This window comes from Danio rerio, chromosome 1, assembly GCF_052040795.2.
Source record: "Danio rerio strain M-AB ecotype USA chromosome 1, GRCz13ab, whole genome shotgun sequence".
Lineage (NCBI taxonomy): Eukaryota > Metazoa > Chordata > Actinopteri > Cypriniformes > Danionidae > Danio > Danio rerio.
In genome coordinates, this window is record NC_141021.1 from 51957501 (window position 1) to 51983438 (window position 25938).

General features: G+C 34.6%; 3 protein-coding genes across 8 annotated transcripts in view; 2 read left to right on the top strand and 1 right to left on the bottom strand.

Annotated features, from left to right (window-relative positions):
* pdcd11 (programmed cell death 11) overlaps nucleotides 1-8361 on the top strand; it is a 46124-nt gene extending 37763 nt beyond the window's left edge. For 2 of the 5 annotated variants that reach the window (XM_087236412.1, XM_087236413.1), the window contains exons 29-36: nucleotides 817-988; nucleotides 1082-1291; nucleotides 2092-2235; nucleotides 2814-3064; nucleotides 4493-4661; nucleotides 5407-5560; nucleotides 5644-5809; nucleotides 7974-8361. In XM_087236412.1, the coding sequence (XP_087092538.1) occupies nucleotides 817-988; nucleotides 1082-1291; nucleotides 2092-2235; nucleotides 2814-3064; nucleotides 4493-4661; nucleotides 5407-5560; nucleotides 5644-5809; nucleotides 7974-8145 (1438 nt within the window). In that variant the 3' untranslated portion in view covers nucleotides 8146-8361. 5 annotated transcript variants of the gene reach the window in all.
* Nucleotides 8362-8388: 27 nt separating this feature from the next.
* On the bottom strand, nucleotides 8389-25448 carry zgc:175214. Of its 2 annotated transcripts, XR_015475776.1 has the most exons (7): nucleotides 24614-25448; nucleotides 19515-19665; nucleotides 16980-17022; nucleotides 15134-15175; nucleotides 12585-12667; nucleotides 10453-11409; nucleotides 8389-9247 (listed from the first exon to the last, which is right to left on the bottom strand). XR_015475776.1 is itself a non-coding variant. In NM_001114727.2 (6 exons), the coding sequence occupies exons 1-6, from the start codon at nucleotides 24636-24638 to the stop codon at nucleotides 11286-11288; spliced, it is 468 nt and encodes a 155-aa protein (NP_001108199.1). In that variant the 5' UTR covers nucleotides 24639-25412; the 3' UTR covers nucleotides 8391-11285. The 2 variants fall into 2 exon arrangements, 1 of the variants encoding a protein (NP_001108199.1); NM_001114727.2 differs by having other exon boundaries at nucleotides 8391-11409; nucleotides 24614-25412.
* LOC794408 (inositol 1,4,5-trisphosphate receptor-interacting protein) overlaps nucleotides 10413-25938 on the top strand; it is a 29441-nt gene continuing 13915 nt past the window's right edge. The window contains exons 1-2 of the mRNA XM_087237672.1: nucleotides 10413-10509; nucleotides 10638-10737. Of these exons, the coding sequence (XP_087093798.1) occupies nucleotides 10727-10737 (11 nt within the window). The 5' untranslated portion in view covers nucleotides 10413-10509; nucleotides 10638-10726. The remainder of the gene's footprint in view (nucleotides 10510-10637; nucleotides 10738-25938) is intronic.

Sequence of the window (25938 nt, forward strand, 5' to 3'; positions counted from 1 at the left end):
ATGTTGTTTCATGTTAAAGGTGTTATGCGAGTTAAAACCATGTAAGCGACATGCTAATTCATGCTAAAACATTAAAATATTCTAGCTGTGTTAATTCTGGCTATAAAAATTCTAACAGCATGTTAATTTATATTAGTGATGTTTGCTAACATAAATTAGGTAAGCAACTTGCTAATTTTAGCATGTTAGCAACATGTTATCAATGTGGTGTTTCGTTCTAACAACATTCAAGAAATGTCAGCAACATACTAGTTTGTCTTGACAAGTTAAAAACACTAACATGTAAATGATGGTAGAATTTGGTTAGATGATGTTAGCAACATTTTCAACAATGTCAATGTTAGCTAAATGTTAATTAATGCTTGCAATATGTTAACAGTATGACAACCATGCTACTAACATAACAAAACGCTTAAATGTGTTAAAGTAAAATTCTGTCTTGGCAATACATTAAAAATTCCAGGAACATATTAGCATTCCAGCTAGTTCTCTGTTAAATGTATTATCAACACCATATTAGTGTGTAAATTGCATGCTAAAACATGCTAGCATTGTTACCAACATGTTTAAATATGGTAGCATTGGAATAAAACATGCTAGAAACATAAAATACAATAAACATGACAGCTTGATTAAAAAAGGCTAATAATATTCTTTCAATGTGTGAAAAGATGTTATTAACATGTTATTAAATTGCTCAAGTATGCTAGCAACTTTTTAGGTCAGGTTAACTATTTGCTATCAACATACTAGAAAAGTGCTAAAACATGCTAACAGTGTGCTTCATTTTGTTGGATTTTCTTCATCAAATTTCAGCGTGGACTCTGAGAACCTCCATGTGAACCTGTCGCTGCTGTCAAAAGACACTGGGAAACCAGATCTGCTCCCAGAATCTCTTGAACTGCCACTGCGTCTGACAGGAGAGGAGAAGGAGAAACATGACAAAAAAGCTGCTGTCAAGAGAAAAAGAACTCTATCTGAGAGCCAGGTTAGCGTGTTCGCTAGCACAGAGGCTTGTAACGAGTTGTAAGACTTGTAAGAAGGATGAGTTATTTGACCTTGTGTTTTATCCCTGTAGCAGCAAGACAATGAGAATACTGAACAGAAGACCAAACGGATAAAGGTCGATGAAGAATGCAGACTGGTTGAAGAGCCCAGAGAACAGAAGGAAACACTGAAGGAGAAGAAAAAGAAAAAGAAATCGAAAAAGGAGGACAGTGACAGTGGTGTAGAGGTGTTCTTCAGAGAGACGGATGAGACTGTGTCGGACAAAAAGTCAGGCAAAGTAAAGGTATGTTATACTGTTTGTATTATGTATTTATTAGATTTTTTTTTGTATTTATTAGATTATTTATTTTATTGTATTATTTATTTATTTTATTGCATTATTTATTTAATTATTGTTTTATTTATTTATTTTTATGCTTTATTTATTTTTTGCAGTATTTATTTTATTGTATTTATTATATTTTATTATTTACTTATTTATTTTTTTGCATTATTTATTTTATGTTTGTGTTATGTATTCAATAGAATATTTTATTGTATGTATTTATTACATTATTTATTACATTATTTTATTGCATTATTTATTTTATTATATAATACATTTTTTTATTGCATTATTTGTTTTATTTATTATTTATTTACTTTTTTATGATGCATTTTTATTGTATTTTATTTTATTATTTATTTACTTTTTGTATTGTGTTTATTTTATTTTTTGTTTGTTTTATAATTTATTTACTTTTATATATTATTTATTTTATTGTATTTTTTATCATTTATTTACTTTTTATTATGCATTTATCTTATTGTACTATTGTTTTATTTTATTGTATTGTGTATTTAATTTTTTTTTTTCCAGTAACAGACTCCTGAGAGTTTTGTATAAAAGTGTGCTCACTTAATTTTTCCTTTGCATCATGCTATACATTTGCCGTTTTCAAAACCATGCACATTATTCATGTCTATGCTTACTTGACCTTCACTGAGGATGATTTAAAAGAGGATTGATAACTTATTAATTCTCAGCTTTCCTAATCAAAATACACGATTTCCTCTGATATCTTACATTTTCTAAATGTTTAGGTTAAATGCAAGGAACAGGAACCAAACCGGCTTCAGGTGACATCCAGCTTCCCATGGGAGTCCACACTGGGCTCTTTAACACCTTTTGCTCCAGCAGACGACAACCAGAACTCCAGTGAGGATGAGGAGGAAGTCAAAAGCAAGGTGAGCTCAAGTGTCAATCAAAAGCTCCATTTCTTCTGTGTAGACTTTAGGATATACCATCAGAAATGTATGTTCTTCATTCCCCTATTAGCCATGATTTGCCAAAACTTTGCATTTACTTGCACATTTGCATTCCCTCAAGAAACAAACATGTTTTTTTTTACCTTTAGGATTCCTGTATATATAAGATTCTAAATATTTATGTTTTGTGTTTTGCACTCTCTACTACACAACAATATTCCAACGAGAGCTTTGCTTATTCTCACTCTTAAAGGGATAGTTTAAAAAAAAACTACTCACCCTCAAGTGGCTCCAAACCTTTGTGAGTTTCCTTTTTCTGTTGAACACTAAAGATATTTTAATGAAAACTGATAACTATTGACTTCCATAGTAAAGAAAAAACATATTATGGGAGTCAGTGATTACAGGATCAAAGAAACTTGAAGAGTAAATAATGAGTAAATGTATATTTTTGGATGAACTGTAACTAAGGTTATGGCCTGCATCAACATTACAATGCTTAGGAAGATTGTAAACACTTAATGCAAACACACAGTAATGAACGTGTTTCTCTCCAGCCGGCGAAGAAGTCCCGTAAAGAGCTGAAGCAGGAGCAGCAGAACACCGAGCAGAAGCTCAGCAAGCTGGAGGCCGAGCTCATGGACACGTCTGTACGGCCCGATAACTCAACGGCGTTTGAGCGTCTGCTCCTGTCGTCTCCAGACAGCTCCCTCCTCTGGCTGCAGTACATGGCTTTCCATCTACAGGCCACGCAGATCGAGCAGGCCCGCGCCGTCGCCGAGAGAGCCCTCAAAACCATCTCCTTCAGGTTAAAGATTGTTTTCGTATGTTAGGATTGCAAGTAATGGAATAGTTTATTAAAAATTAAAAGTTTGTAATTTCCTTTTTCAAATCTGTTTGAGTTTTCTTCTGTTAACCTCAAAAGGCTGTATCATACACTCGGTGCGACAAAATTTTTTTTTTTTTTTTTTTTTTTGCTAGTTTCAGCTCAGTGCAGGTGTCATTATCAAGTCCTGCACCTTATTATTTAAATAGCAAAGGCATTTGTGTCCATTTGAGTGCCAATGGGCGTGCTGGTCTATTAAGAGGAGGAGGTGTGTTAAGGCGCATTGTTGGTGCATTGCTTTTTTTTTTCAACGGAAATAGATTGTGCCATTAACCAATTAAAAGGTGGTCTAAAGTCAGTGGCACTTTTTCATTTTATAAACTCATAAATTAATAAGTTATATATCTCTAGGCAGGTCCACAATGCACATACATGTTCTTATTACACATACAGGGATGTGCAGCAGCACACAAACATCTTTAAATATAAACATTTTAATGATTAAAATGTAGAAGATGATTGTTGTTTACATGAATATGAAAACCGCCACTGTCTCCCATGCCTCTCTAATCTCGAGGGGCTTTGGTGTTAACTGTTTTGTACTATAGATGGCCTGCTCGTGCACTTTAAGCATTCAGTTTTTTCAGTCTGCCATGTAAATAATGAATCACCCATGGTGCGACTGCAAATTCCTTTCAAAATGAATGTGAGATGAGCGTCTGATTGGTTTAATGCACATTACATCCATACCTCATTAAGAGACTGACAACCATTTTTGCCCCTGTGCCATCCTCTGTAGACAGTGTGCTTAGATTTGCAACATTCTTCAGTCTTTTTGTACTTCATTTTAATGATTAAAAAAGGGGTCGCCACAGCGGAATGAACCGCCAACTTATCCAGCAAGTTTTTACGCAGCCGATGCCCTTCCAGCCGCAACCCATCTCTGAGAAACACACTCATACACTACGGACAATCTAGCTTACTAAATTCACCTGTATGTCTTTGGGCTGTGGGGGAAACTGGAGCACCCGGAGCAGCAGAAACCCACGCGAAGGCAGGGAGAACATGCAAACTCCACACAGAAACATCAACTAAGCCGAGGTTGGAACCAGCGACCCTCTTGCTGTGAGGCGACAGCACTACCTACTGCGCCACTGCCTCGCCTCATTGGCTACTAATTTTCAACATTTTTCAAAATATCTTCCTAGCTATTAGGAAAAATGAAGCACTATGTAAAATTGGCATGGGATATCACTTTAAATCTGTACAATATGCAGGAATCCCCCACTTTGACCAAATAAGTCACACACTTTTCGTTTTGGAGTTGTTGTTGTTTTTATTTTGGTATAAATCAGGAACTGAAATCATAATTCACATTTTACAATTAACCTTTTTTGTTGGTGTTTTTAGAGAGGAGCAGGAGAAGCTGAACATTTGGGTGGCCATGCTGAATTTGGAGAACATGTACGGGACACCAGACAGCTTGCAGAAAGTTTTCGAACGGGCCATCCAGTACTGTGAACCTCTTCTCGTGTACCAGCAGCTGGCCGACATTTATGCCAAGTCGGAAAAGATCAAAGTGAGCATTATGTCTGCTGTCGTGAATTGTTTAATGATATATTCTGGCTTGTTATGGGGTGGTTTATGATATTTTGACTTCACTTGGCACTTGCGCTCCTGTGAAGATATCGTATAACATCATAAAGATTTTTCTACTTATTTACTTTTAAATTTATTGTTGAATAATTTATGTCAGTTTCTGTTAATATCAGCATATTTCAATGATTTCTGAAGGATCCAATGACCCTGAAGTTGAGTAATGAGACTGTAAATTCAAATAACTTGAATCACAGAAATAAACTATATTTTAAAATGTATTCGTAGAGTAAACATTATCGAATTTGACTGGCTTTGAGAGAAAAACAAACACCTCAAGAGTCCAAAAGCATCAACTGTGAGATGAATTCTACTTAAACCTGTATTAGACTATAGTTAATCTACTTAAAAGTGAAGTTATGAAAGCAGTAGTTAATAAATATCACATGTAAATGTGTTATTGAGTCACAATAATATTGAGTCACATTTTAGATGTGAATAATATCTTAGTTTTTCTGTTTCATATGTTGTGTTTTTATCCCCCTAAAGGATTCTGTTTTTCAAACAATTGAGTGAATCAGTGAGTCGTTTGTATATGAATCAAAGCCAATGAATCAGCTATTTTGAATAATTGATTCAGTGAATCGCTCATTAGGACAGACTTGCTGCCATTTATTGATCATTTTAGTGTCACATTTGTTTATCTACACTTTATTCTTTGTGCGTAGGAGGCTGAGAGTCTTTATAAAAGCATGGTGAAGCGCTTCAGACAGGACAAAGCAGTTTATCTGAGTTACGGCACTTTCCTGCTTCGACAACGGCAGAGCGACGCTGCCAATGCCCTTCTGCAGAGGGCGCTGCAGAGCCTGTCCAGTAAAGAACGTGAGTCACAGCTACATTAAATACTTCACACATGCGTTGTCTGTTTGCAGCTCATGCTTGTGTCTCCTTGATGTGTTTTCCAGATGTGGACCTCATTGCCAGATTTGCTCGGCTGGAGTTTCAGTTTGGGAATTCAGAGAAAGCCAAGTCTATGTTCGACAAGGTCCTCACTACATACCCCAAACGCACAGACCTGTGGTCTGTCTTCATAGACTTAATGGTGAAGCATGGCTCTCAGAAGGAAGTGAGGTAAGCACAGCTGCACATCGAGACTGGTGGGAAAATAAATGAAGTCTATGGGAATCTTTCTGTGTGTCTGTATTATGAATGGATTCTGGACACTTTTAATCTGATCTATCAAACCAAATCTACCTTTAGCATTTTATTTAGTTATGATTATTAGATTTAGAGTTGATACTTTATTTGCAATTTTTAAAACATTTAAAGGAATGTGTAAATAAGAAGTTTTTTTCTGTTCCATTCAATGAGCTTTAAGGATTTTTATTGTGTTGAGTGAAATAGAATCTTTACATTTAAAAAAAATTACATATGCAATATGATATAAAATATGTAATGTAATATAAATATAATAAAATGTATATATGTATTTTTTTCTTAAAATAAAATCATTTCAGTAACATTTTGAAGAAAAAAAATCTATTTTGTGTTTAGAGTGTAATGAATAGAGTGGTCCCTCGTTATTCACGGAAGTTACGTTTTAAAAATAATCCACAATAAGTGAAATCTGCGAAGTAGTCTGCTTTATTTTTTACAATTGTTATAATTATTACACTTTTCTCTCTCGTTTACACACTGTAAAAGTTCAATTTTTCTAGAAAAATAAGTCCAGTATTATAGAACGAAACCAAAACTCTAAACCTGTTTCCAGTCATAAACATTCATCGCTGTCAGCAAAAGGTACCATCCCATCCGTTTCCATCCACCTATTTTTATGTGCAGGATGAGCATAAATTTTAAAAATAGACGTAAAAAAACATATGAGCATAACTGAGTAGAATAAACCTTTTATTCGATAGGAAAAGATGCCCATAAACAACGATGTAAAGACTTTTACCAAACAAACTCCAGTAAGCGCATTAAAAAGTCATGTGCTTTTGTTATAAGAGATCATGTGATAATAAAATTGTGTGTGAATGGATAATCCAGCAGGCTGAGCACAATGTAAACCATCTGAAATGTTGTTTTGGTCTTTCTAAAACGTCTTAACTATTTCAGTATTAGTGTTATTTTATTACTAATGACCTCCAGAATCAAGAGTGTCTGTGCTCCGCGTCTCATGCCTTCAAACGCTACCTTGCGTTTAGTGTGTGTCAGGATTGCCTTCTGATGCCAAGTCATTTATTAAATGAAGAAAAGATTCAAGCAGCTTCTCTTATCGCAGCAAATTCTGTTTTTAGTGTTAATATTCAGCGCTAATTAATCAGGAAGTGACAATTTTTTTCCGCTTTGACTCATTGAATGGAAATGCTACTGTATTTGCATATCTTTTATGCGATAATCCAATTTTGCGCATGAAACTAATTTGCATTTTTGGATGCAAAAATAGCTAATGATCCACAAAATAAAAGCATATCAGATACGCCGTGAACATGACAGTTGGAAGTAACACACCCCGAGCGCGCATATTCGCATGTTTTTTTAAATGAAAGTATTCAGATGGCTCGGCAGAAATATGAACAGTGTCCTGAGTCGTAGCTGGGCGCTGCAAACAGCCGCTGACTTGTGGTGCCAGTGTGTGTACCCTGATATAAACCTATGTTTACAATTCTAAAATGCATGGTGCAATGCATTAGGTGATGGTCTTGCTGCGGACAACTCTTTGGATCCTTGTTGGAACTCACACTGCTAGCGATCGACAATTTAAGTTTGGCTGAACTTATTCTGTACTGTACAGGAAACACGGAGGAGATTGATTAATTGACAATGGTCTTCAGCCAATCAGGATGCAGAACAAAATGCGTTGTTAAAAAAAAAAAAAAAAAAAACATGTCAAATTGCACTAAAACAAATCTGCGAAACTGTGAAAGGTGAACCACATTACAGCGAGGGACTACTGTAATTAATTCATGATACATAATACTTCATTCATACTACAAAAATGTAGCCACCACTGTTTTTTGGGAAGGGGTTTGCCTTATTTGCATTTTATTTTGTATTTAACTTGTCTTATTTTTTCCTTTTTTATTTTAATTAGTATTTTTGAAGTAAGTAAATGATATGAGACTGTAACAATCTAAACATTCATGAATTATGAATTCAAATACGATCAAATATATTTTATACTATGCAGGGAAAAATGTTTATTGCTATTTATGTTTTCACATTAACGTTTCTGAATTCTACTTTGCTTCAACCAATTAATTTTCAAAAAATGTTTTCCCTCCGTCTCCAGGGAGCTTTTTGATCGCGTGATTCACCTGAGCGTGTCGGTTAAGAAGATCAAGTTCTTCTTCAAGCGTTACCTGGAGTACGAGAAGAAGAACGGCACACCTGAGACCATCCAAGTGGTCAAACAGAAAGCTCTCGAATATGTGGAGTCAAAAGGAGCTGAAGCCACCAGCTAATGCACCTGTTTTACATTTAACGACAAAGACTCTTTTATTGTCCAGCCAAAAGTTCATTCCTCTGCTTTTTTCAGCTATTTAAAAGTGTCTATAGGTGCATTAGTGACGTTTGCATCTGTTAAATCATTAAATGTGATAAAATATGATTATGAATTAAAAACAGTCCTGTAATGTGGAGACATGCAATAAAGATCTTACTTTCTAAAGCTCCAGAAAGTGTTTTTATTAATAAAAAAAGAGGGATAACCACGAAAACATGACATTTTATTTAAAAACAAACAATACAAAATAAGTAAAAGGAACAATTCAAGCAATGAACACAATATTGGATAAGAACTGCTGGTTATATATTGAATATTTCTGTAAGAACTACGCAGGATCTTCATCAAAGGGAAAGTTCACCCCCAAAAACTGTGCTGTTCATTTATTAACCATCAAGCCAATCAAGATGGTGACCATTTTCTTTCCAGAAGAATGTTATATTTAAAAAATACTAACTTAGTGGCTCATAAAAAGTGACTAAATTATCACTTTGAGAGTCGTATAAACTAAATTAATACCCAGGCTCCAAATGATACAAGTGATCAGTCTTTGCAGGAAACTAAGCATTACTATTACCACACAGTTCAGTTTGCGAACGATTCGTTCTTTTGAACCGATTCTTTTTAGAGAGCTGGATGAAGCACTTCATTAAATCAGCCTGAACTACGAATAAATAAGCACTGGTCTACAAGTTACTTGATCAGATTTCACATCTGAATGCGCTCGACAGTCATTCCTTTTTGAAAAGAGCCGCAATACTGATGTGTGGGATCTTTTGATGCCGTTTATCGCAAACGTATTCAGCACTTCAGTTACTTCAACCATGTCTGAACTGAGGAAACAACGCTGATTCAATCTGCGCATGCTTAAACAGAATTTGACTTTTATTGTAAGATGAGGAATAGCTTAGTCACTTTATATGCTTTGTGCATTTAAAACTATTGTTATTATAAGTATAAAATACTAATTTTATATTTTTATTAGGGGATTTAATCATATGAAATCTTGCTCGTTTTGTCACAGCCCGATAACTATGGAGCTAATTATATGCCAAAACAATCTGAATTTGAATTGTGTTATTTTGGATTATTGACAATTGTATTTAATAAATCTGAATATTTATATGCTGTTAAAAATTGTTCAGATTTTCTTAATTTAAAAACTCGCACAGCTCAGTGATTGGCCAAAATGCTTAGTTTGACTCTCCCCTGTTGATCACCCCTGACCTAGGCTGTTTCTCAATATGCATTCTTAAGCGGTCTTGCGTCTTCATGTAATGTCATCATCAGCTGCCAAAGTTCAGTTTCAACACTCAAAACTGCAAGAATGGAGGAAGCGTAAAACTTTCCGGATGTGTTCTCGATATCGAGGACGCACCGATGCAGACTTGAGCTCTTAACTCGCTCGAGAAGTCCCAGTAGTCATTGCCACTGAAGGTGGGAAGCGCAGCTTTTTATATAGATTAATAAAGTTCAGAGATATAACTTATTTATCTTAGGAATTTCCCTAAATGAAACGGTGAAAGTAAACATCACCATGAAAATTTTATTAAAGGAATGAACACATTAAGGGTTTTAATTTTCTGAAATTTGTATTAAAATCTGTTTTATTTACATTGTGCAACATATCTGTAAAGTCTTTATGCAGAGTAGATATTTTGAAAAGGGGAAAAATAATAAATTGTTGATTGAATGCTGTAATGTATAAATATTTTCCATTAAAAACGTGTGAAGGTCATGTGACCATCAGGAAGAACACACCATCTCATTTCTCAGAGGATGCGTTCGCTGTTCTTGTGGTCTCCAGAGCTCGTTCTTCCGAGGTGACCTGGCAAGACTGATCTTCACAAGAACGCAAGTCTGTTCTTTGCATTCTTGGAATTTAGAAACAGCCCTACTCTCTGCTGAATCTGAATTTCTGGTTTAGAATTTTAGAATATTGAATTTGATGTTCTTAATTTCTTCATCTTGTAAATTTGAAACTGTATTTTTACAAACTGGATATCTGTGAATTCAGAACACAAAGTCTGAAGTTTGAAAATGCGTCTAAAAAATCAGCCTTGAAAAATTCAGTTGTCTTAAATTTCAGATGTTCAATATTCCAAGTTATGACGTTTAAATTATAAAATTCAATTTAAGAAACTCAAAAAAATTTTAATGGCATGTACACATTCAGATTTATTAAACTACAATTGTCAATTACTCAAATGAACACAATCCAAATTCAGATTGTTTTGGCATGTTATTAGCTCCATAGATGACGAACTGAATCAGTCCAACAGAACCAGTACGACGAATCAAATAGGATCTCCATTTACACGAGGTGGATTAATGTTGTTGTTAGTAATGTTCATTTTCTTGCACAGCCCGTGGATTTCGCTTCGTATCATCAGGGCAGAAGCCGCAGGTATTAACCTGCTTTGGTTTACCTTTTTTCATCTCTCATCATAGTGATGGTTGCCGTTGACTTCATTTCATGAATGACCTCAGACCGCGGTTTCAACTAAAAACATTCTTCTGGAGAACAAAACACAACTCTCATGACCCGAGGGTGAGTAAATTAATAGCACATTTAAGTTTTTTTCTTTTATGAACTACCCCTAATGAAGACCTGTAGTACCAGTCGAACAGATAGTGCACTAAAGTTACACCTACACCCTATTATCACATATACAAGGCCGTTCATGGACAGCACAGGTGTTTAATTACCGAAATGTTTTCTTTTGTTGCCTGGTTGGATCTCCTGAGACGTTTACCTCACGTTTTTGACGTCCGTTACCCAGCATGCACGGTGTGTGTGTGTGTGTGTGTGTCGTTTTAAAACCTCAGCACGAAACTACTATTAAAGTATAGTGTGTGGCACGATATATAGGAGATTACTGGTATATTTGGGTACTGGCGATATGGTACTGATTCACTAGTGGAGGCTGAGCGCTGGCGTCCTGGTTTTTCTGGCGTTCTCCGGGTCCGCCGTTTTGTTGGAGGTGCATATTATTGGTGGCTACGGGGAGCCTTGGCAGGTCTTGTGATTTGTTCCAGCGATTGCAGAACTAGAGGGCGTTTTTAATGTGGCCTTGTTGGGCCGTACAGTTTGTGGGTTCACACCTCCTCGGGGTCCTGAAGCCCCTCTGCTCCTCGCGGTGCGTCGGGGTTTTGTAGACGCATGATGGGTTTATTGCACATAGGGCAGACGCTGCGGATCTCCAGCCACTTCAGCAGGCACCTGCGGGGGTTACAAAGACACGACGAGACATTTGTTTTATTTTCAGGGTTTCCACACTTGTAACTACTCAGAGTTTCTGCAGGGTCTTAAAAAGTCTTAAATCTCAAAATCTAAATTTTAGGCCTTAAAAAGTCTTACATTTATTGAAATATTGTGTTGTAGGTCTTAAAACTTTTTTTAACAGGTCTTAATTTCCCTATTGCTTTCCAATCTGGCCAAAACCCAAACTATCACCAACAATCAAACTCAATGAAACTTTCAAGTTATTATTTAAAAAGGTAACTTTTAACTCTGTTTACCATAAAGGGTTAATTTATTTTTTTCCTACAATAACATTTGTTTAAAAATGCTCCATTTATTTACTGCTGATGACATTGACTTGGACAGATTGTTGTGCATATATTTAGTTTTTTATAGTTATTAAAAATGTTAAAACATTTGTTCATTTTTTATTTTAAAGAAAATTTATGTTGGGAAAAAGTGTATGGATATAGTAGATCTTGTTTTTAGAAATATTTAAAATATTATTATTTTATTATTATTAATCATATTTAATTAATAATTATTAATGTATTATAGTATTATTAAATGTGTATATATATATATGTGTGTGTATATATATATATATATATATATATATATATATATATATATATATATATATATATATATATTCCTTGGTCTTTAGCTCTTAATGAGTCAGAAATTTCATTCATGTTGGTCTTACAAATGTCTTGAAGTCTTAAATTTAACTTGGGGAAGCCTGCAGAAACCCTGGTACTTGAATGTCAGACATATGGATTCAAGGCCTGGAAAGTACTTAAAAACAAACAGGTTCTTGAAAGTGCTCGAATTAAACTTGAAATGAAATTTGTTTACGGTGTTATTTCAGCAATTGTACAAAAACAAGATAAAAATGCTCATGTATATAGGCTGCATTTATTTTATATGTTATGCATATGATATATATGTTGTGTAATAAAATCTATGTAAATAGAGGTTTACAAATTAAAACGTATTAATCAAAAATAATTTAGTGCCATCCTTTTAATAAACTGTTGACTGTCTTCCAGTTTCTCAAGTGACTAATACATTTTCAGTGTAATTCTTCAGGCTTTTGCGTGAGTAAATGTGGCATCACCCATTTAGCAAACACTTAATCTAGAGACACTCACTTCTTATGGAAGGTGTGTGAACACGGGCAGACGCCCAGCTCATCTCTCGTCTTGAACTCCTCTAGACACACGGCACAGGGCTGCTGTAAAACACAACACAAAACCAGTTTAGTCTCGATTTCAATAACACACCTTATATGAACACTTCATCAGTACACTTCTTAACACAGGCATGTTCTTCGCCAACATTTCCCTTGTGTTTCACACTCTTTCCTATAGAAATGCATAGTGATTAGGTTTGTTTTTTTATTAATAATTTAATTTTATCTTAATGTCAGGGGTTAGTGGGAAAATATGAAAACTAAGTCTGTCATTTTTCTTATTCTGTATTATCCGCTTGTTAAGTCGTGACGTATGGAATACTGTTTCCGGGTACAAGCCGCTACTAGTTTGAATTGAGAAAATATTCATTTATGGTCACTTTTTAGTCCTATCACACAATAAGGTGAATTGTATATGAAATCATAGCGTACACATCAGTCTCTGGACTTGCTGCATCACAAATTAAATTAAAATAGATTTTTTTAACAATTTATAAAATATTAATTACTTTCTGGCCATCGTAAATTAGGTATGGATATATATATATATATATATATATATATATATATATATATATATATATATATATATATTGTGATCGTGATTTTTTAAAGTATTACATCACTTTGTAAACGTTTATTATTACTATTTGATGAATTTCCCCATACAGTTTGATATAGGACTTGGACCCGGAAGCTGCTTCGCATGACGTCACACTTAGCAAGCAGATATACAACTAAATATGGGCTTTTTAAATACCAATTTTAAAAGACGAAGAAGAGGAAATGCATAGTGGAACAAAGTTCTACAAAAATCTGATGGATTTCCAAAATGCAGTTGACCAGTTTGTTTGAGAGGGCTCGAAAATCCTGCATAGGTCTATTTGCATAATGTAGAGTTTCCTTTTGCAATTGTAATGAACACATTATTATCATAAGCTAATTGAGCTGTGCTTTGTGAAGAACTTTAAACCACTATGTAGGAGATCTGAAATGAAGAACTTGCGTCTTTGATTCTCACCCCGTGTTCATAAATAGATGTGTTAATTCATAGGAAATGTTGCCAAAGTATTGCATAGTGATGTAATCAACAGTCACATCCTTTGATGTTTTAGTTGGTGAGTAATGCAAATTTAAAAGAGTCATGGTTGATAGGTAGGCAGATGGTCAAAAAGGCAGGCAGCAGAAAGGAGCTAGATCATTAAAGTTTGAGGACAAACTTTATGGTGGCTTGAAAAGCCGAGTCTGAAAGTTTGAAGTGGTTTTAAAGTGTAAACAGCATGTTAGTATGATTCTAGCTTGAATTAGCATGTTATTAGCATGATTCTAGCATGAATTAGCATGATTTTAGCATGAATTAGCATGTTACTAGCATGAATTAGCATGTTACAAGCATAATTCTAGCATGAATTAGCATGTTACTAACATGATTCTAGCATGAATTAGCATGTTACTAGCATGATTCTAGCATGTTACTAGCATGATTCTAGCATGAATTAGCAAACAAAACAAAGCTAAGGTCTAACACGCAAAGGCAAAACAAAGAAACGCATCGTAATGTTCACATACAGTTCAACAAGACTCAGCAACGTGTGTGTGTGTGTGTTTGTGAGGTGTATATGTAGTCTGTGTAATTAGTCCTGAACAGCTTCAGCTGTGTCTGTTTGCAATCAAGGGGATCTAAGCCAGGTGTGTGAGTGGTGCATGACTGAATATGTAGTTCTTTTGCTGGCAGATTTGTAGTTCTCCAGCGATCTGCATGTTTACCAGTGATCTGCACAGGCTGGAATTTTGAAAAAAAGAAAATTCTGCAGATTTATGTGTGATGATTTTATGAACATAGTAACTAAAAACTTAAAACATGAAAAAAAAAAAACTTTTTAACTTAAGGTTTGTAATGCAAATACATTTAGATCCACTTGTTTAATAAACAAAGCACTCTTATAAATCTCTTATAAAAATATCTGCTGGAAGACGGACTTTATATGACTTTATGAACATTTGCATATTAGTTAATGATATCACTGAAACCAATATGAAAACTGAATAAATATATATATTTACACACATTTAAACAGATTCAACCATGGGCTAAAAACATCTTTTACAATTCTGTAAGCTGCATGTAGATGAGTATTTAAACATTATGCACTCATTTCACTCAAAAACAAAATAAACATAAGAGCAGTGAGAAAACGAGGGTTAAGAGAGCCTCTGATCGAAGTGATCTGCAGGACTCATTAAAATTACGCTTATTAATATTAATAATATTAATCAATATTAATATCTAAGCCCACAGTTAAAATAATCCCCTTCTTTTCATTGACAAAATGTTTTAAGTTTACTAATAATTTTTTTAAAGTAGTTTTTTAACTGTTTATGCAGTATTAAAATTACTGTTAATTTCTGTATTTATTATTACGGTGACATTTTAGTTTGATCTTTCTTACGTCATGGTAAGTGTGTTTATGCATCAGGTGTATTTGTGTTTATAGAGAAATGACTTACTCCCAACAGGCTCAGCTTCTTTCCTGCACCTTTCAACACCACCTTTGAAAAAAGAAATTGACAATGTGTTTTTTTATTATTACATCGCTTGAAGCACAAGTGTGTTATAATTTAAAGAGATAGTTTACTCAGCCTTCATCTTCATTTACTCACCCTGTTTGAGTTTCTTTCTTCTGTTGAACATAAAAGAAGGTAATTCAACAAATGCTGTTAGCTATGTCCATTGACTTCCATAGTGTTTTTTTTTTCCTACTATGGAAATCAGTGGGTTCCAGCAACCTCTTTTCCAATCCTTTGTGTTCAACAGAAGAAACTTAAATAGGTGTGAAGTGAAGAGTAAATTAAAACAGAATTTTTCATTTTGGGTGAAACGTTCCTTTTAAAAGAAATGGCATCAAATTATATTAAACTATATTATTATTATTATTTTATTTAATTAAAAAAAAACACATTTGCCAAGCGAACACATAGCCACACACACATTTCTCACCAGTGGTCGAATTAGTATTGATAAAAAGATTAGAAAAGTCTGCTCATTATAACAAAATTCCTCAACGCAAATAATGTTTTATATCTTCCAAAAAGCATTTTATTTACAGTTCTTATTATATGTTAAGCTCATATAAACAACATTTTTTACACCAAAAAAGTTATATATATTTAACAAAAAACATGTATACACTGTTAAACATGTCTGTCAATAAGCAGTTTTACGTATTTTGTAATTCATGTTTTTGTGTTTTTTTCCTAATTATTCATGCTTTTGAATTGCATTATGGGACCTTGATCTTTCCTCCAACATCTTTTAACCTCAAAAAGTAAAAAAAATGACTCTTATAAACATTTTTAAGTTTAAACTAGGGTTGTCACGATACTTGAATTCGGTACAAATCGATACTGAAATTTTAAAAACCATTTCCCACTAACATTTGAGAGCTGTTGAGCACATTCTTAAACAGTGCTGATTTGCCATTGTGTTCATGTGCTCAACAGAAATGACTGTGATTGGCTGTGAAGCTCATCAGTTCATTGAATTCACACACTGAAAGTGTGCACTTCATTTAAATGATCATATCGCATTTTAGAGTTATGATTACGACAAACATTTGATGTTTTTTCTTTCATAGCGAACCCACAGTTGTGCATAAAAATAAATGTTTACAATGTCAGTATATCTACTCTAGCCTTTATATTGTTGAATATAATCTGATAATGGCAAATGTCTGATTTTACCAGTGAATTAAATTGTCTAATATGACAGATTGCAAGTATATATCTCAAACATAATAATTCAACATCAGAATTATTATAAGAATAGATTGATATAGAATATAATTATTTATAGAAACCCGTAGACCTACACATATTATTATTATTGATGTTGTGCCATATGTTTGTTTTTAACATACCTTTGTTTTACATCTACAGAATCGTGAGAAAATCGTGATCTTTATTTTAAGCAAAAAATTCGCGATTCTCATTTTAGCCAGAATTGTGCAGCTCTAGTAGTTTCTATTAAAAACACTATACTTTTTTTAAAGCAGGTCTCTTTCTGTCTGTTACCGTATATGTTTTGTTAATTATTACGGTATCTCCTGTGCTGTCATCTCTAAAGAGCTAACATAACAAGTGAAACATCTCAGCACCTTCCCAGCAGTTTTATGTTCAAGTTTCAGACACTCCTTGCAACCTATTTTGGGGAAATGATATACATCCTGTTTCTTGATTGCATGGTTTATATGAGTAAATTATATAACGAAGGCAATCTTTCAGACTGGATTTGGATTAAGGCTCTGGCAAACATTCTGTGCTATTTTTCAGTCTGGCTCCATTGTTTTAAACCCACCTCATTGTAGCTGTACTGCTCCCTTGTGCCTTGCTGTTTCAACCTGTAAAGACGAGAGGAAAAACTGAGACACTTCCTGAGTTGAGCTGCGAAAGCTGCTGTGGCTGATGTGAAAGAGAGATGTTGTGATTGTGTAAATCAATCTGCTGCAGCATTTCCTCTGCCAAACTCTTTCATATGCTAACAAATACGTCTTCGTTATTTATACAGCAAGTTGCAGTCAGGATTTATACTGTCATATTAATGCATGACAGAGGCAGGAATATGATCTTATTTAAACCTAATATGTATAAAAATACTTCATATGCAATATAGTTTGGGGTCAGTAGGATTTTTAAATGTGTTAAAATAAGCTTCTCCATCTCACCAAGGCTGCAACAAAAATACAGTACACATTGTAAAACTAAAATGTCATTGCACTATAAAATTCATTCATTCATTTTATTTTCTGCTTAGTCCCTTTATTAATCTGGGGTCGGCACAGCGGAATGAACCGCTAACTTATCCAGCATATGTTTTACGCAGCGGATGTCCTTCCAGCTGCAACCCATCACTGGGAAACATCCATTTTAGTCTACCCAATTCACCTATACCACATGTTTTTGGACTTTTGGGGAAAACCGGAGGAAACCCACGCCAACACGGGGAGAACATGCACTATAAAATAACTTCAAAAGTAGTTTATAATTTAATTTAATAATTTATTCCAGTGATTTTAATGATGAATGTTCAGCTTCATTACCCCAGTCTTCCGTCTTCATGATTCTTCAGATATTAATTCGTAATATTAATTATTATTATTATTAATGATAATAAAAGCGATAATGACTGGGGTAATAATTTTATTTGAAACTACATACAATAAGTAATACAACATAATAATAATAATAATATAATATAAATATGCAATATAATAATACAACTGCATAATATTAATTTTAATAAATATTTAACCATTTTTACATTTAATAAATGTTGATTAACAAAATAATTTTCTTTAATAAAAAGGAAAAAAACTGACCCCAAACTGTTGATGGCAGTGTATATGCAAATAATTTATATTGTCAAAAACCTCACCTCACAAAACTGATAATTATAAGTAATCAGGAAAATATTTGTATTTTAAGCAAACTGATTTATATAAAACTGACATAAAATGATGCAATATTTTGTTACAGAACAATATAGTAGATATTTATTTAAAAAATTAAAAATTGTTTAGAAAAATAAATTAGAAAAAAAATTAAATATAATTGAATGTAAAAATGTAATAATTCCAAGAACGTATATATATATATATATATATATATATATATATATATATATATATATATATATATATATATATTTTTTTTTGTACTTTTTCCACAATTTTTATTCATATTTTCAACAATTTTTATTACATTTTTAAGAACTTTCAGCTTTACTTGAAATTCTAACAATTTAAATAATTCAATTGATCTAAATTCGTAACAATTTAAATAATTCAATTGATCTAAATTCGTTTACACTGTGTCATTTCTAATTAATCATGTATCAAGTAAAATAATTATTAAATCTATATTTATTTCATTGTCAGATTGTCAGATTTTCATTGTTAATACAAAAAAATGCTTTCACATAATACATACACATACCCAAGCACAAAAAGTCTGTGGTTTAAAATATAATTTTAATGCATATTTATTCATTTATTTATCTAATTAAATCTAAAATAGTTAAAACTGTCATTTGGATTTAAACGTTTGTTTTATATACAGTGCTCAGCATAATTTAGTACAGCCCATTATGAAAATGAATATTATTATGCATTTCTCAGTGAATATAGGCAGTATATTTTGGTGCATTAAAAAAACAGATTTATTAAACAGATATATTAATTTAAATAATATTTCAGTCACCAAATGTATTCGTAAAATGAAAGATAATACAATTAAACTCAAGCAAAACATTGCTAAAAAAAATGACAGCCTGCAAATGTATTTATTTATTTTTTGCTTCTCTAGATTTTTCCTTATTTTTAAATTAATATTTAATATTTTTATAAAACATAAACCTGGCTTTACTAGTGTATTGTACGTTATTTTGTTAGATAAGCTCCAGATTTGGCTTCAGTACTGACTAATCTAATGTATATGCACAAATATAATATTGTAAAGCTTCCTATTAAAAATATAAATTTAAAAGAGAGATTTGTGAAGGGTGTACTTATATATGCTGAGCACTGTATATATTCCACAAAACATTTCTTATGCACTGATATACACACATTTTTATACAATAAATAAATCTAAATATAATCTAAATCGCTTATTAATTTAGTCAATAATCATAATCAATCTAAACTGCTCATTTAAACATATTTGTCAATATAATTTGTCATTGTTACGCTAATAACAATAAAGAAGCTATTGTATTACATCAAAAAAGTACATGAGGTATGAGGCATGTGTTTCAGTGTGTTGTTACATGTCTTTACAGGAGCAGATGTGATTTGTGTAACAGCGGGTGTGGTGAATGCGTTGGGGTTCTTGCCTGAACAGATAGCAGCAGAAGATTACACTGAGCATGAAGATGAACATGCCTATGCCCAGTACAATGACGTAGACATTGAGCGGCAGACGGTAGATGTCTTCCTCCGTCATATCACAGTCTGAATGCTGCAGCCCTAGACCACAGAGGCAGCCTACAAACACAAACGCACAATAAGTTTTCATGTTACATGGGGACTTCCCATTAGGGCTGAGCAGAGTTCTTACAGCAGTACTTTTAACCAATATACTGTGTATATTTATGTCTATAAATACACACATACTGTACATATATGTGTATATAATTTATATTGTTTATATTTATACAAACAAATGTTTTATACAATATATTCATACATATATTTATATACACAAAAATATACACAGTTTATTTACTACACATAATTATAGTCAACAATTCTTAGCAGTTTACTTATTTAGTCTCCTAACTAGTTTTTAAGCTAACAGTTGACAGTTTTGTGCAATGCTTTCTTATGCTGATGTTTAATATGATTGGCAGCACGTCACTACATCTGCAATAATTAATTTTTAAATAATTTGTGTGTGTAACTGGGGAAAATTGTGGTTTCATCGAAGTTTCACTCATGGCTGCTAAAATTTGCAGTTAACTTGTGCAATTTAAAGGCCCGTGCACACCGAGACGTTTTTTTGCTCGCGTTTTCCGTTGACGTTTAACGCCTCGTGACTATATAACGGGCGTCAATATGATCGTGCACACCAATGCGCAAAACGCCAGCCGCAAAAACGTAATTTAAAAAAAAACGCCTCATGCTCGTTGTTTTGATTTTCCGCACCACGTTAAAACCTTCTCCACCAATCAGATCGGCATTTTTGTTCACAAGCACGGAGCTGCTGATGTAACAGTAAACAGCACTTGGAGGCGCTCAAGCGCAAAACTGTCAATGCAAGCGCACATTGAAGAAGACGCCCAGAGGTGATATGAACATGGAGCTGCTTATTGCTCTGTGAACAATAATCATTTCTCAATCGCTAGAGCTGGAGCTGCTACTTGAACCATCCATGCTTGTTGTGTTACTAGCGGGAGTCAGAAGCTTAAAGCTGTGGAGCGCCATCTAACGTCAGGAGTGTTTTGCATACTCTTCTGCTTGACGCCAATAGCTTGGGTTTGAATACGGAAAAACGTCTTGTAAAACGCTGATGATAAGCGCAAACGTGGTGCAGGTAGGTTCGTAGGTTCGTAGGTTGCTAAGCGACCATCAACCATCCTGGATGACAAGCTGACAAAACATTGCTGTCACTCTGATACAAGTTTTATTTATAGAGAAAATTAAAAAAGCACTGCAGTGTTTGGGTGCTTGGTGTTTGTCTGAGATAATTAGGTAACCCAAATCCCTACAAAAAATGAAGCTGATCGCTCAGTTCTTGTCACGTAACTCTGGTGGGTTTGTCTGGAAGGCACGATCATATTACTGCGGAAACTCCATCGCAAACAACAAACTTGCGCGGACACTAGAAAAGCAATATGCGAACGGCCCCTAAAAGGCAGCCGTCATTTGCGGTATCCAACAGTTGATCTTTATGTACTGACATGCTGGATTCACCTGATTTGTTGACAAATGTGTTGTGGATCCATTCCTTGGCAGTTCACTGGGCTTATTCCCCTTAGCAAAGAAAATTTCCAAAGACATCTGTTTCTTACTCATTCTGCTGCTTTTTGGTGCTCAAGTGACTGAGATGTAACCAAGAGAATAAGGTCATTTTTCAAAATAAAAGATTGTTCAGACTCAGATAATAATTAAAACAGAAATAGTTAATGCTTTCTTGTGCAGCACGGTACCAATTGATACGCAAACTGGTACAGGGCCAGTGGTTGAGGTCCACTGCAATAAAAGGTAAGAGGTTTTACTACCCTGCATTTTCATAGGAGCTCTCTGATATTTAAATAAATGGAGTGTCTCAGTGAGGTCTGACAATAGGGATATCCGTGACCTGATGCTTCCTCTGAATCACATGACTAGTGTAGTCACAGGCTTTGCGGATTAAATGACTTGCTTTTTATGTTTTGAATATTATTGCAAACGCAATTAATGATTAAGACCAACTTCTCATTGACATAATCATTTTTAACATAATTTTTAACACAATCTCAACTTTCATAAAACACTGTGTGCTTTTTTACATGTACAAAAAACTTAATTCTGTAAGATTTATGAGCTTTTTTTCTCATCGACACCAAAACAAGACCCCACAAGATCAAAAATCAAAAGTTAGTGGTATTCCATCCACCTTTTTCTACATGTTTACTGTATTTTAAATGATGGGTTGCACTTTCGGTTTGGGGAACTTCCATTCAATGAAACTGAAACCAATTCCTCCAAATAATAAATCTATAATACAATTAGTCAATATACATAGTGAAAACAGAGAGGCATGATTGGCTTTGAGCTTTATTTTTTATCAATCATAAATATAATGTTATTCATTTTCTTTTCGGCTTAGTCCCTTTAATAATCTGGTTTCGCCACAGCAGAATGAACCGCCAACTTATCCAGCACAAGTTTTACGCAGCGGATGCCCTTCCAGCTGCAACCCATCGCTGGGAAATAATGTTATCATGCACAGTATTTTAATAGGTCATTAGTATCACAAGCATATCTTTGTACAAAACTCTTTTGAGTTCACAGTTTTTATTACTTTTTAGATTATATTATGTTTGTATAACCCAAAGTAATATTGTACATGTTTGTAATATTACTGCAGAAAGACCCGTTTCAAGTTTTTGGGGTTATTCATGCTCTGCTCAAAGTCATTACATTGACTTTTATTATTTACAATTTACATAGTTTAATGGAAGTTAACAAAATTCACGCAAAGCACTAAGAGGCGTGGAACAAAGGTGGATGCTTGAGGGGACAATTGGTCCCCACAATGTTGTAAATACCAGGACACACACACAGTTAAATTAGCCACTTAAATCACACACATAAGCAGGAAGAACAGTTCTCTAGTACTCCCACTTTCTAGGGAATTCTGGGAAATTAGCGACATATTAAACAAATATGAACAACTGTGGGATTGCCTCCAACGAACCACCATCTGGCCTTTGCGAGAAGCCATATGTGCGTTATAAGAGGACAGCATTCACAATTTACTGTTTCCACACCATGTGAAGTTCATCTCCGTTCCCCCAGTCAGGCAGTGTAAGAGTTAAAGATTAGGACCCTCACCCCCCAAGTCTGAATGTGCAAAGTGGTTCATCTAAGGTGCTTGTATAGAGGGGCTTCCACAGGGACATTCTGATGGGGACGGTAAAGGGTAAAGTCTGAATGAGATACAGCTCCGAATACTCACATCAATATTTTTGTGATGCTGTACAATGATAATTCATATTTTTATATTACTGTGAGGGCAAGGTTTAGGGTTGGGGTGAGGGGTAGGCGTTAGTAAAATACAATTTAATAAATATTATAAATAATACTTGGTATAAATATTGTTTTTTACATTACTCTGATGCTTGTTGTGGGGGTAGATGTTAGTAAAATACAATTTAACAAATATTATGAATAATTCTTGGTATAAATATAGTTGTTTTCCATTACTCTGATGGTTGGATTTAGGGTTGGTGTGGGAGTTGACGATAATAAAATAAATTTAATTGTCATTTAAATTATATAAATAATTCTCGTTAACTTCAGGCTGCCGCTGTATCCCTTTTAGCAACAAAGTAAAGAGAGATTTAATGTCTGCCATAAACACAGGCAATTGTTTTTGTGTTATTATTATTATTATTCATTCATTTTCTTTTCGGCTTAGTCCCTTTATTAATCTGGGGTCGCCACAGCAGAATCAAGCGCCAACTTATCCAGCATATGTTTTACGCAGCGGATACCCAACCAGCTGCAACTCATCACTGGAAAATACCCATACACTCTTACATTCAAACACATACACTGCCAACTTTTTAGCCTACCCAATTCACCTATACCACATGTTTTTGGACTTGTGGGGGAAACCGAAGCACGCGGAGGAAACTCACACAATCACAGGGAAAACATGCAAACTCCACAAAGAAACGCTAACTAACCCAGCCGAGGCTCGAACCAGTGACCTTCTTGCTGTGAGGCGATTGTGCTACCCACTGCGCCACCGTGCTGCTTTAATTATTATTGTAGAATTTTTTTTTTAAACTGGGAAAAGGTTTAAAGACTTGTAATCTTTATATTCATCAGAGAATCCTGGAATAAATGTATCACTGTTTGAAGAAAAATGTTAAGCAGCATAACTGTTTTGAACATTGAAGTTAATGTTTGCTCGAGTCCCAACAATTCAGGTTTTTATAATGATTTATCATGAAGGATCATGTGAACCTGAAGTAGAAAATGTGACCAACCGTCAAAGGAATTCATTTTAAAATGTATTTAAAAAGAAAAATATTACGTTTTAACAACAGTTCATGCTTTTTTCTTACTGTACTTTTGATTAAATAAATGTAACCTTGCTAACAAAAAACATTTAATTCCAAAACATTAAAGTCTCACTAGCTCCAACATCACTTTTAAATATATTCTATATATATTTTATATGTCATCGCGATTCTGGCTCCAAATAAACTAGTTTAACTCTATGAAATGAAATAGTTTATATAAATATAGTTATATATAATAGTTAATATATTAATATAGTTTAGATAAATATACACACACACACACGCATATATGTGTGTGTGGCCACTATCTCATTGACAGTAGTTTATCTAGTTAATGTAACAAGTTAACAGGAAGTATGACACAAAGATAATCAAAATCTAAGCGATTTCGATTGCAATGCTAATGCAATCCATATCTGTAAGCATTACTGTCACTGAAAGACTGACTTGCCATCCATGTTTTCATCTAAAAATAAATCTGTAGACATATCGGTTTTCAGTAGAGCAAAGCCCAACAGCATGCTTAGCACAAATAATTCCTCAATCTTGACAAGCTCATTTTGACCTCATAGTTCCCTTTGACTTCTTCAAACTGGTTTCAACATCCCGAGCAGCAACACCACTTCAGTGACTAATTCTGAAAAAACCCAACAAACTCAAGTTCAGCTTTGACTTCTTTCTCAAAGGCCACTCACCGTTACACCATTGGAATGGTTGCATGTAATCTGACTCCAAGCACTGCTGCTGCAAACTCACTGCTTGTCTGGAACAGGCAATGCGGGGGCTGGAAAACTCAACCTAAAAGCCTGATTCCAGCTCGACTTTCTTGCCTCAGCGCTCTTCCCGTAGGTCAGACGGTTCTAAAAGGCAGCTCTTCAAATGACAGGGTGCGCTTGGCTTGATTATAGTTCAATTATTCCTCCATTCATCCTACTTTTATGATGTCAGCATCGAAGAACAAAAGATTTCAATCACTCTTTGGCTCCGCCGATGTGAATATGCACAAGGTGCTTTGTTACAAAGACAAAGGCAGCATAATGTGCCCTTGATATTCGTCTCGTCATTGACAACGACTCCGTACGTGGCACTTGATGTTTTTGTGCTGTCATACACACAAAAAGTTCACGAATTCTTCGATGATGTCCTAAACATCCATCCGTCCAACAAAATTCCACTCCATCTATTGTCTTTGTCGTCCCTCATATGCTATTCCAGACTTATTTCCTTGACGTGGCCCTCGATCTGTCTTCTTTATCAGGCCCTTTCAGATGAGAATCATATTTTCACCACCATCGAGTGTGTGTGGGGGAGTATTTTCTTTCTCCACCTAAAACCATCTGCTTTCTCAATCCTTCCATCGACAACAAAAAAAACCCAATCGTTCCCTTAACTCATCAACAATCTGAGGCCAAAGCGCCACCATCTGAGGTCAAAAGATGTTGTGATAATGAGGCCGGCCAGTGATCTATTCTCCAGCAAAAGGCTCCTGCGTCTTTCCTGGCCGCACTGTTTCAGTTTGTAAACAGATCTGTGCTCATGTGATCCTGGTTTGCCTCGCAACTCTCTCCTCCAATCCCTCCCTCCCTCTCTCCCTCCCTTCCTGAGCGAATCCCCTCCTCCAATCGCGACTGCAGTCACAGGATGGCTTCCTCTTCTTCTGCATGCAAGATTTTAGAGGAAGTAAAGCCACATGCATGCACAAAACACAAGCTGAAGGTGTTAGACACAACAAGACGAAGTGAGAGAGAAAAAAAATGGGTCAGAGTGCAGTGTGTTTATATGAGTGTGTATAAATATATATATATGCAGCGTGATCAGATCATGTTGCAGTCTGACCTACTAAAACACTGGCATGTTTACGTTCTAGCATAGACTATAATTGGTGGCTTTTCAACAGAAAAAAAGGGGGAAAAAAGCAGAAGAGACTCAAGCGACCAACCCCCAACACCAGCTCTAGAGACAACAGCTGCTGCTCCACTAACAACCATGTGCTCTCCGGGTCTCTGTTTGTTGCTCTCAG

Coding starts and splice junctions, on each gene's coding strand:
- zgc:175214 (NM_001114727.2), bottom strand. CDS start 24,638: ATGCAACCATTCCAATGGTGTAACG. Junction 19,666..24,613: donor ACCATTCCAATGGTGTAACG/GTGAGTGGCCTT, acceptor TTGTGTTTGTAG/GCTGCCTCTGTGGTCTAGGG. Junction 17,023..19,514: donor TTCTGCTGCTATCTGTTCAG/GCAAGAACCCCA, acceptor TCGTCTTTACAG/GTTGAAACAGCAAGGCACAA.